This window comes from Lathamus discolor, chromosome 2 (genome assembly GCF_037157495.1).
Source record: "Lathamus discolor isolate bLatDis1 chromosome 2, bLatDis1.hap1, whole genome shotgun sequence".
Lineage (NCBI taxonomy): Eukaryota > Metazoa > Chordata > Aves > Psittaciformes > Psittacidae > Lathamus > Lathamus discolor.
Window position 1 is genome coordinate 57609489 of NC_088885.1, and position 16080 is coordinate 57625568.

Sequence of the window (16080 nt, forward strand, 5' to 3'; positions counted from 1 at the left end):
CAGGCAGCACTTACTGAGGAACCTGAATCAACCCACCCTCCTACCTGCCACTCACCCAGCCAAAGACAGGGCAGAGACAACACCCTTTACACTCAGTGAGCCTCTGCCCAACAGGTCAGCCCCAGAGAAAAGCATGCTCAGGCTGAGGGTGGGTCTGTAAGCATAATAAGCAGCTATGGTGCTGCTTGAAGGATTCGGAGAGGAAACAAAACCTGGGGAGCAAGGGGGAGTGCGATCTGTTGATGAGAGAGCAATCATCCACAAAGCCAGCTCTTGCTTCACAGTGAGAAAACAGATGCCACGTCAGCAGTCTGTAGAGGAAGCAGCACTCCTGTCATCTCCAGCCACACTGCAGTCCCCTCTGATAACCACCCAAAGGGGTAGATTGCTCTCTAACCTGCATGATACACCTTCCACCTTACAGATTCCAGCCTGTCAAATGGGCCAGAGGGGAAAACACATAAACTGAAGTGTTTAAAATGGTAGACTTTGTATTTCCCACCCCCCAAAAAACCTGCTAATTCACATGTCCTACCCTAAGTGGGATCAGCAGGAAGACCAATCCTGTGGGAAGTGATGGGACGGCTGCAGAAGCTCAACAGATGCCCTGTGGCAATCAAGGGACTCCAGCAGAAGCCAACCATCACCAGCAGACAAGATCAAAGAACTGCTACCCACCTCTTCACCTCCATGAGTCCAACTAGGAATGAGAGCTTATGTGGGAAACATAGGAGATGTCCCGAAATTCTCATGCAAACTGACAGCAAAACGCTGGCTGGGTCGGTGTTAATCCAGCAGCAGGCACTGTACGAAGATGACACAAAACAACGTGATACCAGTGCAAGTTTCATGAAACTTTTTATTCAACAAGTATTTCATTATGATTCTGCCAAGATGATCAAATGAACAGCAAGGCATAAAAAACATGAAATAGTTAAGAGATTTTATTCTAATAGCTTTAATTACAGTGCTTGTTTGTCGAAATGAAAACTGAAAACAAGTATACAAAACAGTTGATTACTAAGTGTGTATTGAAAGCAATAAAGGTTTCCACAACACTAAATAAACCAGTTCTGATAGTTCCTCGAGTTAAAGTTTAACAGCTCCAGCTTCTTCAGTGTTTTATCAAAATACAAAAGAAAAGGTCTTTTTTCTGATGGCAAATCTGAACCTTGCAGTATGAGGGATGCCAAGGGTTTTCACACATATACAGATATGGGATTGTTCCAAAATGGGATTGAATACTTCTAGAGTGGAATGACTCTCCAAACTCTCATGCTTTTTTTTTCCTAGATGCTATACATAGATGTTTGGTGTTTTTCATGGCAATTCTTGCGTTAAGTACAGTACTTTCTGCCTCTAGAGCTTAGGACTAGTACAGGCTGTGCTTTCTGTGGAAAGGTTTGCCTTCTGGAGTGGTTTACACACAAGAAAAGTACAAAACACTTGTGAAAAATGCGACAAAATGCTGACTTCTGGAAATTATTTCAAGTTCAATGGAAGTGATAAGCCTCACCTTAACTGAAAGTCAGATGTTTAGCATGAGTCTGCAAAAGCTCATCTAAACCAGGTCTGACAAATCTATGAACAAATATGAGCACACACTGTGAGCTACAGAAAGAGCCAGAGATGTACTGATTATGATCTGTTCTTTAACCAGATGAAGCCAATTGGGTGTCGATCGTTGCTTCACTATCTCGAAAGAATCAAAAGCCACCACTCAGAGCTACAACAGCAGAAGCTACGTCAAATGTTGGTATGTTGAAGTGTTTTTACTTTTCCTTGACTATTTAAAAAAATACAGAATTCAGGTTAAAAACCAACCGCCAAAATCGATCTCACAGATCTCACAACCCAGCCAAGATAGTATACAGCTCTACTGCACGAGGACCACTGGCAACCCTTGTGTTGACCCACTGAAATCCCTTCCAAGTACTAAACAGTGAGTTGATTCTTTACAATAAAAAAGCTGAGTAATATTGCATAGGAGTACCAGAAACTGCCTCATTGGAAACAAAAACTATTTACATTAAATAAGAAACCTAACTGTTTTCAGGCTTGTATTTGCCACATTTACAGCATGATGCAATATATACTGTGACAAAAGAAATGAAAACAGCTTCCGGCACTCAATACCACAAAGTAGCACAGTTTGCCACATTAGAGTAAAGCGAAGGGCGAATAGGAGGAAATAAGAGGGAAGGGTGGAAAAAGAGGGAAGAGGAAGATTTATGGTTTCATTTCTGGTTTCGGAGCTGATTGGACAACCAGTCCAGTCCTTCATAGAGACCGTCTCCACTAGTAGCACAGGTTGCCTGGATATACCAGTTCCTGTGACGAAGAGAATGCAGTCCAAGTTTGTCTGTGATTTCTGCTGCATTCATTGCGTTCGGCAGGTCCTGAGGGAAGGAAGAAGAGTCATTTTCACCCCTACTCACTAAGAAGAAATGCCCACCTCCCTCAGCTGTTTTTGATCATTAGTTTTAAGAAGAAAGTTTTAAGAGCTCTTAGAACTTGGTGGATTACTTCTATACTCGAGCTATTTTCCCTGTACTGACAGAAGTGTCAAAGGCTGAACAACACTACAAAAAGCACGTACTACAGAATATTTCTCTTCAGAAAACAGAAGGAAGACAGCTGACATTTGGATCAAGTCATCAGGCCCCTTAGTGCTGATCCTGAACTGCTTACAATTCAAGGCCGTTTCATTCACTTACTACTCAGGAAAGCGTTACTTCTTTTTTCTGATTGCAGATATGACTTAAGGTCAAGTTTTAACACAAAGTAGTACTCTGCTTAGTACTGCTTTGCACTGTCCTCCCCCACCAGCCTACACAGGTCCCTCTGAATGACATCCCTTTTCCCTCCAGCACATCGGCTGCACCACACAGCTCAGTGCTGTCAGCAAAATTGCTGATGGTGTGCTTGATCCCAGCAGGCGCTGTTCCTACCATAAGTTTACTAGCCCCGTTTAAGGCCAACTTTTGGGTTTAAGCTACCAAGGCCCTTACAAGCAGTAAAAGGCAGACCTCTCAGCTCACTCTGTGGCCTGGAAGTGCTCAGCTCACAGGTCAACACAAATGGATCAGAAGTCAGCAGAGTGCTTCCACCATCACGAGCAGTGACCCTCAACACCCCAACTGACTAATTCAGGGAGGTTCTGGCATTCTGCCCTTCCTCTCTGTCTGGAGGAAGTTTGGGCAGGTGCTGTACTTGAGCCAAGCCAACCTTAAACTAGTAGAATGCTTCCCCAACACTGAAAATACAAGTTTTTATTAGCTAAGAAAAATACTCCTCCAGATGGGAACAGGGTAATTCAATCTACAGGCTTGCTGTCTTCAACAGAACTGAATGCGCAGTCACCGAGAGCTTATCTGTTATTACACTGAAACCCCAAACATCTACATTCAACATCTAGCACTTACAAGTATATTGTACATTTCCAAGAGTTCTTACAGCAAGACATCATTCTGGGCATACCTGTTTGTTAGCAAACACTAATAAAACAGCATCTCTAAGCTCATCTTCTGCCAACATTCTCATAAGCTCTTCTCTGGCCTCATTCACTCGTTCTCTGTCATTACTGTCAACCACAAAAATCAGACCTAGAAATAAGCAAACAATCAGAAAAAGCACATACCAGAAGTTATTTACAAATGATAAATACCTCTGGAGGTCAGAGCTAAGCTTTAAAGACAAATTAATGCAAAACACTATTACTAGAAGAACACAGATTTTTTATTACTGTAATCTCATGTCTGAGAGAATGTGTTCTTGCTGAAAGCTGGTGAAAGCAAGCGCTAGTTTGCATTTGCATTTTTGGAAATTGTATGCTTCAACTACATAACCACTTGGTATTTTCCAGTGAGTAGCAACTCTTGAAATCTTGTGACAGAACTCGAATGCATGCACATTATAAAGGCACAGCAGCAGCAGAAGTGACAAACTCTCAGTTCCCAGGGTTGTTAAAGCTTGTAGTAAAGACTTTGAAGTGAGGGCAGAGAGCTGTGACGCTTGCAGAAGAAAAGCAGAATTTGGAACTTGCTCTGAGTCAGATGAACAAGGAAGACTGGTTTCTAGATTTCCTCCCATCCCCCTTTGAACCTGCACTAGCTTAACAGAAGAACCAGACCAGCACACAAACACACCCTTAATAACAATAAATATTTCCACATACCTCCAAGAAACTTGCAGAATTATCCTAGCAAGGACATTAAAAAGCTTTTGGATTCTGGAAACCTGCAATTTAAGCATTTGGACTCACCTTGTGTGTTCTGAAAATAATGGCGCCAGAGTGGTCTGATCTTATCCTGACCACCTACATCCCACACCGTGAAGCTAATGTTCTTGTATTCTACTGTTTCCACATTGAAGCCTAAAAGAGAAATTGTGGCAAAAGTCTCAGTTAAACATCGGCAGCCCTGGACCTATTGCATTTACCAAGTCATGCTCAGAATATTAATGTTAAAAAAGTTATCTCAAAATTTAAATCTACTATAAATAAGCGGAATTCTACACTGAAGACCTCAAAGCAGACAAACATGGGTTCTCTGAAGCTCCTCCTCCCACCCTCACTGCAATCAAACAAACAAACAACAGCTCTAATTCCTATCCAAGCAGCTACAAAATGCAGAGCAAACTATGTTACATCAAAACCCCATAAGCTTTAAGGGCTACAAATAAGGTATGTCTCTAATAAGGCAGTCACGCTCAAAAAATCATCATGGAACGGTCTGGGTTGGAAGGGACCTTAAAGACCATCTAGTTGCAACCTCCTGCCATAGGCAGGGACACCTTCCACTAGACCAGGTTGCTCCAAGCCTGTCCAATCTGACCTTGAACACTGCCAGGGATGGGGCAGCCACAGCTTCTCTGGGCAACCTGTGCCAGGGCCTCACCATCCTCACAGGGAAGAACTTCTTCCTCAGACCCCATCTAAATCTGTCAGTTTAAAGCCGTTCCCCCTTGTCCTATCCCTACATGCCCTTGTAAACCTCCTCCCATACCAGAACATCTGGCTGTGCCATCTCCATACCATGGTTTTAGCAACTGTTTTTTCTGACAGCCAGGTTACTTAAATCAGCAGAGTGGCAACCGAGATAAGATACTGCTGCAAACAAGACCCAAATCTCAAAGCAAGCACCTATATAAATGTTAAAAAAAAAAAAAAAAACAAGGAACCCACAAACAACCCACAACTTACCTATAGTAGGAATAGTAGTTACTATTTCACCAAGTTTAAGTTTGTACAAAATAGTAGTCTTTCCTGCAGCATCCAGACCAACCATTAAAATACGCATTTCTTTTTTGCCAAAAAGGCCTTTGAAGAGGTTAGCAAAAATATTTCCCATGCTTGAGATAGGTTCTCACTGGCCAGTGAAGTCTAAAGGAAAAAGATCACAGTATCACTCATGAGTTACCAATGGCTGTGGGTTGACTAAAGAAACCACCAACAAAAATATCAGGTAATACACATCCTTTACAGACATCACCATACATGCTTTTTCCCCACACTGAAGCAATACAAAGATGAACAGATACACCGAAACTAATAAAATGCTAATAAAACAACATGACTTCGAGTACTTTAAATCTTTCAGCTAATCTTTCAGAAGTTTAAGTATTAAAATGCTGTTCTCAAACTTTTGTTTCCATAATATATGGTTTGCTTTCAACACAATTGACAGCTTCAGGTACTTTTTGTCCCACACAGTCATAAGATAATTTATCTGCAGTCTAAAGTGTTGCCAGAAAATACACTCTTTTAAAAATTAACCTGCAGTTAAAAAGATTTAAATGTGTGCTCATCTCTTTGCTACTCAGCACACCAAGTCCTTCTTTTGTGAAGGAAACTCAGAATATAGCTTGGATTCTCTCCTACTCAAAACAGCTTCCTTCCTCTCAACCCCTGAGGAAACAGCCTGCAAACACGATGTAAATACAAAGCAGTATTACTTACATTACCATTGAAATGAAACCTCTAGGAAGCAAATCCATATTTACTGAAACTATGGAAAAATAGCCACACTAAAAGATATTGGCTTAGAAACAAATGCTGTTTCCTTCACTGCCAACACTTCTGCTTGGACACTTAGAAGTGATTCGGATCACTAGAAGCTTCCTGTTTAGGAACTGGAGGAACTACCTATCCATTCCAGCACTCACAGACACTCTCCGTGCCCTTGGGACAGGATTCACCCCACCACAAATTTCCCGCCTTTCTAAACTTACTTCTACACGGTTTACAGTTCGAGGTCACCAAGAGAACAATTATTCTGCTCATATAAAGCATGAAGAAGCAGCCTGAAAGCTTTACAGCAAGGCACAGATGAGTATGTTACATGGTGACAGTGATTCACCCCTCTACTGATGGAAGCTCTCAGATGTCAGCTTAAAAAGAAAAGACTGAACCCAGCTGAAAATACATGCTTAAGACAGTAGAAGCACATACAGCCAAGATGTGTAACAAAGGATGGGCTTCCTGTAAACCAAGTCACACAATTTTAGATGTAACATGAAGTTTGAATCATCTCTTGAAGATACCCTGTATTTCATAATGCAGCTCTGTGCCTGAAGCAAAATCCTTGCTTGAAATAGACTTTACAAAATACATATTTAGGGCCATTAAAACAAGCTTTGAACCACAGAACAATAATCTGTCCAACTCCATTTAGCGCCCTGCTAGAGATATATTAAGTCTGACTTCCTCACTCTACTCTGGGAAGAGTCTAAGCAGTTCTGCTCTTCTCAGGAAGCTCTGCTGGATGCAATTTTTAACACAAAACTTCAGCACTAACATTAACCAAGTCACATGTCTTAGCACAAGAAGCTCAAGCTCCACAGTGAAGGTCAGAGTCCACTCCAGAGTTCCTGAATGACATCACCACTTCAACTTGCTGAAGTAACGCAAAGTTTCATTTATTTCATATGATTGAAGGTCAATGTGATCAAAACTTGAAAACTAAGTTCCCTCTGTAAACCAGACAGGACAGCCTGTGGATTACAACCAAATGAAGGTCTTAAAAGTTCTATTATTCCACCATCTCCTTCATATCCCTGTAGCACAACCATGAATATTCAACTCCCACTTGAATATATGAAAGCTGTATAAACAGGAAAGTTAATTAGGAAGTAGAAAAAAACAGTTTTGCTAGAGTTCCCATTTATCCAGATCACACACACAGCAGGAAATCTCACTCCCCAGCCCATAACAGCAGCTCTTGCAGGGCTGGAGGGGAAGAAGGCTGTAGTGCTTTCCTTTGTCTGGCCACTCTCATGTCATCTCTTATCTTGTACTTCGCCTGAAAAGCAACAGTCAGGGTTGAACCATACCCTTTTACCAGAACTCTTGTAATGCTCCAAAATGACCATAAGAACTTTTGTAGCAAGAGAACCTTAAGCCCTGTGAAAGAATGAACTTACTTTGTTTCTGCATATTTAAAAGCATAAAAGGTTATTAAATGCTTTGATCAATAGTAGTAACACAGCAAAATCTTAGTGTTTACATTCATGGCATCTTTCCACACCCTGGAGAAGTCATACTCTGTTGAACAAGTTGCTTACACTTTGCACTAACAGTAGTGAATCCCATTAGATCCTTGTTTTCCTGCCAGCTATTTCCAGGTCAAGTCTGCCTTCCATCACTGAGGAAGTCTTCATAACCACTGTTTTTAATACTCCTCTCCACCACCCCCCCTTTTTTTTTTTTCCACAAAAAGTAAAAATAAGTTAAGAAACATTAAAGCACTTGGTTTCCATTTTCTTGTTTTCTTCCACATTCCTACTGTCCAAACCACTTCTGTAACTTATTAGATACTCCAGGGTAGGTGATGTTGCAGAAAGGCTGATTTATTTTTATAGGCAGTAAAGTTTGGTTTGCAGCCCACCCCTTGTAAGACAAGTGTGTTTAGATGCTGAATAGAAAGTAGCAGAATCACTGCTGTCGAAAGATACTAGGTGAAACCCATCTGCTGAACTGCAACAAACTATTGTGGTTCCCACCACTGTCTTGTTAGATACTGCTGGGGCAAAAGAGAGGGTCTCCCATATTCACCATCCTCTGACCAGCAGCTAAAATCACATTAATCTATTGGCACAGAAAAGGAAATCATACTCCCATGGTTTGTACATTATACTCCTCTCCCTACACTGTCCCTGCATTTCCTTACTTTCTGTTATCTAAGCAAAAGTACCTCAAGTTCCTTCCTCAGTATCATTAAAACCCCCAACCAAATCACCATCACATCTGTGACCAGCCATCAGGTCTCTGCTTTTTTCCTGCCATCAAACATCACAGACACTACCACAGCAGAAACTGCTGCTGCAGTTTAGAGCTGCTTCCCAGGACTTTGCTGCCATCCATTAATACAACTCAGCTGAGAGATCACGCGATTACTTCCACTGTACTTCAGATCTGAATCTGCTTACTTTAATTCTCATTTCAGACCACTAGTTGGACTATGAGAACATACACAGTCTGAAAAGATGAGAAAATTTAAGACCCTTTTAGGTTAACCAAGCAATCCTCTTATTTTACAGGACAAGGGGTAATGGGTTAAAACTTAAACAGGGGAAGTTTAAATTGGATATAAGGAGGAAATTCTTTCCTGTTAGGGTGGTGAGACACTGGAATCTGTTGCCCAGGGAGGTTGTGAGTGCTCCATCCCTGGCGGTGTTCAAGGCCAGGTTGGACGAAGCCTTGTGTGGGATGGTTTAGTGTGAGGTGTCCCTGTCCATGGCAGGGGGGTTGGAACTAGGTGATCTTGAGGTCCTTTCCAACCCTAACTATTCTATTCTATCTTCAATATTCACAGTATCAAGACTTACCAATATATTGCCTATACACTATACTGAAGCTTAACTTTCTCTCTACCCAAATGTTGTCAGTAATTGCTACACCGATCATTTTAGAAGTCCAAGTTCAATAAAATGCCTAGAAACATAAAAGACTATGGCTTGTGAGGTGCTTGTAGTACTTCAGCACATCTTCAGAAGAGGCATCTATACAGCTAAGTAGGAAGTGTATGAAGGGGAACAATCTGAACCAATAGCAGACTTATTTTTGCAGTGCTTTGTGTGCAAGCGCTCTCAGTGCAACATCAGCTTGTAGAAAAGGAAGCTCGCCACCCCCTAGATCACCCCAAAACTGAACTGTCTGTATGACTGTTGTTTCTCCCTGGCTATCAAAGCCCTGAAGCACACCTTAACTAGTTTACTCCACCTCAAGATCCTCACTGCAGTAAAAACCTGTTAGGCAGGTTCAAGTAAGATATCATGTTCCATCAGTAAATAGCAAGGCACACACTCACTGGTAAGACTGCAGTTTTGTATCAGGAAACAAGGTATTTTCAGCACCCTGTTTTCTAGTAAGTGATACATTTAGATAAGCAATTAGGAGAACAGACAGCCTTTTTCAGAAAGGCTCAGTGCAGTGAGTTAAAAATGAATGAGTGTCTGCAAGAGCGGGCAGCCTTGTGTCTGCTAAAGCATGATGGTCCATGTGTAAGAACTGGAATTTGCTTTTATTAATTGCAGGTGGTTAGAATAAAAGCTCTGAGGAATATCTCAAGGTTGAAGATTATTCAACACTTAATCTTCTGCAGCATTTGATATTTAACCGTATGCTAATGCACTTTAATGTCATTTCATTCAGACTGCTTATCTTGAGAAGTCAAATACGCTTCTTGGATGAGCTGTTAGTTAACAAGCTAACCCACAGAACTATGACCAGAAGGGTATGCAGTACAGAGACAACTACAACTACATCTTGAAGACTCTGCGAAACTGTAATTTTGCACCTCTGGAAAAGTTCTTGTTAACCACATAGTCATCAAGCTTCCCTAAGCCAGGAATTGTGGAAAACACCACAGTTTCAGCTTCACATTGTTTCTTTAAACATACCAGAGCAGACAAAATCAGAGACAGAGGATGCCATATGCATTACTTAGTTAAATTATACCTGCAGTATAGAAATACATTTATTTCACTTCTACGTACCAGCACTTAGCACGTAAGACTCCCACGGTGAAAAAATAACACTCAAAATTTATCAAATGGAATAACCAAAAAGTTGCTGGGCACAATCATTTTGCCAATCTGTAGCCAAAAATATACTAGCAGCCATGAAGGTAAGTCAAGAAAACTTAATTCTCTGTGTCCTCTCTGCACAGCACAGCACAGCAAGATAAGAGGCACAGAAGGCATCTATTGCCTCTGGAATTATTATGTCTCCCTAGGATGTTTGTATCTTGGTTTAAGTGCCTGTTTCAAGAAGAGACAAACATGGTGCTGCTACCAATGATATACTGCATTGCACAGACAAAATCAGTCAAAATACTAATGCTAAAGCACAAGCTAACACCCCTAGCAATCGCAAGTTTACTAAAAAGCTTTTTCCTAGTAGCTTTCTGCAATTTGTTTTATTTGCTTAGACATCCATGGCAAATAAAACCGGTGCGCTTACAAAGACAACTAACCTACTACCAAGAGCATGTCTTCATTTAAAGGAAAGTGTACTTGACACTGGCCTAAGCATTAACTCCACCTCTAATACAATTAGAAATCCCCCAACCTCAGAATTCCTAGCCTGGTAGTAACACCCCAGTTTTATCAGTCACAGGAGAATAAAAATTGATCAATTTGTTATTTACATCGAAGATAATCCCCTTGTGAAGAACGCACCTGGTGTATTTGTTAGCTACTCTTAAATCGTGTGTAGTCTATGCCTAGTGACGATAGTATGCTCTAAAGTAACTCAAATCAACACAAATACTGATTTGAAATCTAGTCAGTTATCACTAACTAGCTTGTATCATGTTTCTACTTTATAGCAGTCTAGAAAGTTTAAAATTAAATGTCAAGAAAAGCAAAATACTCACACAAAGGATCACCAAACCCATGGTGTAAACAAGAAATGAGAAAGCTTTTTCTTGAATAAAAAAAAAAAAAAAAGAAAAAATCAAGCTCAACAGCTGTTACTGGTGTTACATGCAAGAACAACTGGCAAATGATTTAAAGTGCAAATCTAACTTGGCAGCTTGTTCTTCACAATATAAAGAGTGATTTAAAAGAGAATGCGAGAAGTGATCCAACAAGAATAGAACACTGCTAAAATTTAGGCCTCCTCTAGGGCTGCAGTATTTCACACTACCAGTCAGCAGGCACAGCCAATTAAGGACAGCTGCATTGTTTTGAATTTCAAGTAATTTATTTACAGACTAAAGTGTTCTGTTATAGCAAAATCTGAAAGACAGTCTTGGTCAAAAAACTTCTTTATATATACCCAGAGCGGCCCAATACACAGCTATACCAGTATAGTTATATTTAACTATTTTTAGAAGCTGTTTGCTAACCTTCCACAGCTGATAACCTGAGTGAAAGATGACTACTTATTAACTCAAGCCCTTTAACTTTGGGGCCTTAACAGTGGAATTTAGCCTAAATAATTTTGATTTGAGCTACTTTAGACTGTACTAACATTGCTAGGCAAAAATTACATGCAAAATTTAAAAGCAGCTAACAAGTAAGCCAGGTTCTTTCTTCAGCAGGGGATTACCTTGGACTTAAAAACCATTGCAATAAAGGCCATTTCAAGAACCTCTTCTCAGTGCAATTCATTAAGTCTCAATTTCTTTATAGTCATACCCATCAAAACTGGGAAAATGAAGATCAAAATCTACCACTATGACAATTTTCCCCCAAGCACAAGATGGAAAAGGTGCCCTAAATTATGTCTTTTAGGAAAGGTTTGAGGAAAGGTAGTGGCATTGAAGCATCACATAAAATAAAAGATAAATATTGCACTTGCACCTGATGAGGCATGGCTGGCCACTGAAGGCTTGCACTGACCAACTAAAAAGTGCCCTGATGCACACGACATTTTCAATGCAGAGAGAGGACAAGTCAATTGCAAGCAAGAAGCCAGGTGAAAATCCAACACAGAGCTGCTCCTTATGAAGCACCTTTGTTCAACCTAAGTAGGTTGAACATCTTGCTGTCTATACACATTACCCAGATAGTGCATTTTCTTACATGCTGTAGTATTCTCTTGAGAGCACTGGGGTCAGAGTCACAGGAAAACAGAAAATATTTCCACTTACAAGACCAAAACAAGGGCAAAAGAGAGAAAACTTCCTTTTGGGTCAGGCCTATTGCTTAGCCACAATTCCTAAAATACTGGTCAGAATAAAACAAAGAGTCAGTATCAAGCAAAGATGGCAACCTGCTTGGCTTGATACTCAAAAATATCAGGTTTCATAGAACGGTTTGAGTTGGAAAGGACCTTAAAACTCATCCAGTTCCAAACTCCTACCACAGGCAGAGACACCTTCCACTAGACCAGGCTGTTCCAAGCCCCATCCAACCTGGCCCTGAACACCTCCAGAGATGGGGGCACAGCTTCTCTGGGCAACCTGTGCCAGCACCTCACCACCCTCACATTACAGTTATTCCCTTATTCTCACCTTCAAGCAGCGGGACAAGCTACTTCTATTTCATACCTAGTGACAAAAATATTCTATTTAAAGGATAGGTGGAAAAGTACCAGAGCTGTTGCTGTTCATGCTTTTAGATAAAGCACATCCATCACATCCTTGCAGTCTGCTTGTAGCTGCGCAGAAAATAGAGGTGCCACTGAAGTAGCTGTAACACCCAAGTACAGACTGAGACTTCATATTCACCTGTTCAACAGTGGGTACTCACTGCTGTGAGGACCTGCTATTTCTTTCCAGACAAACACTGCTTTTTTTTTTTTTAATTTTTTTTTTTTTTGAGGCTGAACTATTCACAAGTTAAAAATCTTCAGTTTTAAGCCAAATATCCTGTTATTCATTCCCAGTAACTGGGCAGTAAGTCAACATTTAGACTCATAGTAGAAACAGCAAGAATTCACATGAGAGCTTTGGTAATAAAACTGGCTTTTGGTCAATTTTTTGTCAATTTTGGCCAATTTTTGTCAAAGCAGAGCCCACGCTGCTAGTCATTGCTACAAAATCAGTGTATGAATAAGAGCTATATTAGACAGGGGAGTTTTATTAGAACTGAAACGTCAGCAGAAGTAGTACCACAGTCAATGTTTCGATGTTTGCATGCATTAGAAACAAGAAATAAAATTGGATGCTCACAGGCAGACAGAAAAAAAAAATCACGCTGAATAACACAGAAAAACAGCTGCTGTAGTAAGGAAGCTGATTATAAACTTCTTTACTCATCAGTTAAAGAAAAGAGAATAATGGCTGAGGACAGTGCTAGCTCTAATACAAGCTCTGTAGCATTCCAGTAGCAAAACCTCCAAGAGACTTCTAAAAAAAGAATCAGAACTATTCCTTTACAGAAGTTAACTTATAATCACCAAATTTACCTACTGTAAGGCAATCTAAAGGCTGCTGAAATCCATTAAAATTCTTGCTTGAAAGTCCATCTTTACACATCTCAGCAGCTTTTATTTCTAAAGAGATCTTTTCTTTCTAAAGAAAGATGGTTCTTTAAATGTCACCACTGCAAATTCAGCTGGAATCTTAGGCTGTGAGCTTCTCCTCCTTCCATCAGTTAATGCAACCAATAGGTTATCTGATAATAGTGCCTCAGCGAGATGTAGAAATGCTACTGCTTAAAGCAGGCTTTCAAACAGATGTAGCTGGAGCGCACATGAGAATTTGGTGAATTACAAGGACTAGAATCCAGCCCCCTACTCCCACACACGCGTTGTTTGCCTTGAAAAGCTGTGACTAGTCCTGCCCCCCCGCTTGGTCAGTGTGATTTAGCACACACAGGGAACTACGCGCACCGAGCAAAATTGCACCACCCCTGCCCAGTCCCTTTTCAGATTCCAACTATTTCACAACTAGGCAATCTTAAAAATTCAGCCAAGTGTCTCAGACCATCGGGGACTGGCTTAAATTCAGGTGTTTGCCTCTTAACACAATCCAGCACCTACTAAATACATCAGAGACCACTGCAGAAGCAAAGGCTTTTCTGAGCAAGACATCTGTTTGAAACATTTTTACCCCTGATGCTCTACCACAGGAGAAGCTTCAATAAACTTGGCAAAGCGATTGAGTTTAAAAGGTTCAAGCGAGGCGAGTTTCCTCACCCTTTCACCCAATATAATTACTACAACACAGAAAGCAGTCCAACAGGGTTCTCAAGCACTGCAGACATGTTTTTAACAGAGGAAGTCAGTGGCATCACACCAACCCTGTAAACTTTCCTTTTGGAGAATCCCTTTCTATATTTATAACACTATGAGCACTTACACTGACAATATGATTATAAAACCTATGAACAAAAGCCAAGCAGCAATCCTCTGGCTCAGCTACAGTTCCTTTTTCCTACGGAAGTGCTCCAAATCTGTAGCAAATATAATGATATTGCTAAATGACCTTGGACAATTTACTTTGACTTGGTTTCTTTGCCTGAAAAATAAGATTAATGGAATAACCTGGGAAAGGGTGTTGCAAGCCTTGCAGCTTGCAAAACGAGAGTTCAAAGTATTATATAAATAGTTCACATTTTAGTTATTGACAAACCTACATTTCAAAACAAGGCTGCTGGATACAATTCCAATCAACCTGTGGAATTTGGTTTGGCAAGAAACTAGCAGCAAAGCAACAAGGTCAATGTCAAACACAACACTCAGGCAGTTTTATGACCCAGCCGAGTTTTAGTTGCGCTCTGCTGGGGCAAATACTCTGTGAAAAGGTTCACATAGCTCGCCTATCCCTCAATCAGACAGAGGTTATCAGCCTGAAGTATCATGTTAACTACGCACAGAGACAGTATATAGTATTTTCACACAGAATATAATATCCTCCCCACCGAGAGCTGCTACGCTAAGGAAAACTGATCTCCTAGACCATCAAACCAAGCCACGGACACCACACAGTTTGCTCCAGGCTGAAGTTCGACTTCCTGCCATCAACACCTCACCACAGCAGAAAGCCCTACTCAGCAGCCAGCCAAGGGCTTAGCTGAAAAAAACGTCTCTCATACAAGTTTCATTCAAGCCTCCTTTCCCCAACAGCGCTACCAAATCTCTGAGGTCCGCTACGATGAGGGTTTGGGGGGGGGGGAAGGAAAACGAGGAAATACCTCTCTCCACAGACCCGTTCACGGGCGGGGCAGAGGCCGGAATGAGAGAGTTTGAGGAGAGAAGAGCCCATCCCGGCTAATTCCTCCGGTAGGGGGAGCGGCGCCGGGCCCTATGCAGCTGCAGGGGGTCGGCGCGGTCCCCCCCTCCAGTCCCAGCCCACGCCTCTCCGGCGACGAAACGATAGGGCTGGCACCCCTCCCGCCCTGGTCCAACCACCCAACCCCAAAGGCGTGATGGAGAGCAACGGATGGGGCAGCGCCCCTGCAAAAGGCCCGCCGCTCCCTAAGGCCTGCGCTGCGGCCTGGCTACGGCTTCCTCCTCCCGCCGGCAGCCGCCGTGGGGCGGGAGGAAGAGAAAGGAAGAATGGGAAGAAGCGACAGGGCCCACTCTCCCAGCGCCCGCCGCCCGCTCCTCTCAGCGCCAAGGCCGCGGTACCTCACACCCGGACACGGGCCGCCGCCTCCCCCGGCGGCCGCGGGGCTGTGGGCGGGGGAGCTCGGCGGCTGGCTGGGGCTGAACGGAGAGAAGGGGAAGATATGAGTGAACCCACCGGAGTCGGCTGCTGCCCCGGGCAGTGTGTGTGTCTGTCCTCGCACCGTCCCGCTCGGAGTCAGCTCCCCCCTGCGCCTTCTCCAGCGCTCTCCGCCCAGACACACAAGATGGCGGCACTCGCCGGCCACGTCAGTGCCAGCCCCGCGCGCGGCACCATGGGTAACCGAGGAGGGCAGCAGGGGGGCGGGGCTAGGAGGAGAGAGAATGGGAGGGGCCACGGCGGGGAGCCGCGGCCCTGCATAGGTAGGCGGGTCCTAGCGCTGGCCACGCCCCCATCGAAGCCACGCCCCTTAACATCCCTCTGTGCACTGCCCAGCCTGTTCGTGACCGGATGTGGGCGGGGCATGTGTGCTCTCGGAGCGCAGCGTGGCTCGGGTGTCGGTGTGTTGGGCTGTCGCCTGCCGTGTACCGGGCATCGTGCATGGCGCACCACGGCGTGT

At 42.7% G+C, this 16080-nt stretch overlaps 1 protein-coding gene across 1 annotated transcript; it reads right to left on the reverse strand.

Annotated features, from left to right (window-relative positions):
* Positions 1 to 839: 839 nt before the first annotated feature.
* On the reverse strand, positions 840 to 15791 carry ARF1 (ADP ribosylation factor 1). Its single transcript, XM_065666954.1, has 5 exons — positions 15639 to 15791; positions 5204 to 5383; positions 4265 to 4375; positions 3481 to 3605; positions 840 to 2399 (listed from the first exon to the last, which is right to left on the reverse strand). The coding sequence occupies exons 2-5, from the start codon at positions 5349 to 5351 to the stop codon at positions 2238 to 2240; spliced, it is 546 nt and encodes a 181-aa protein (XP_065523026.1). The 5' UTR covers positions 5352 to 5383; positions 15639 to 15791; the 3' UTR covers positions 840 to 2237.
* Positions 15792 to 16080: the final 289 nt, after the last annotated feature.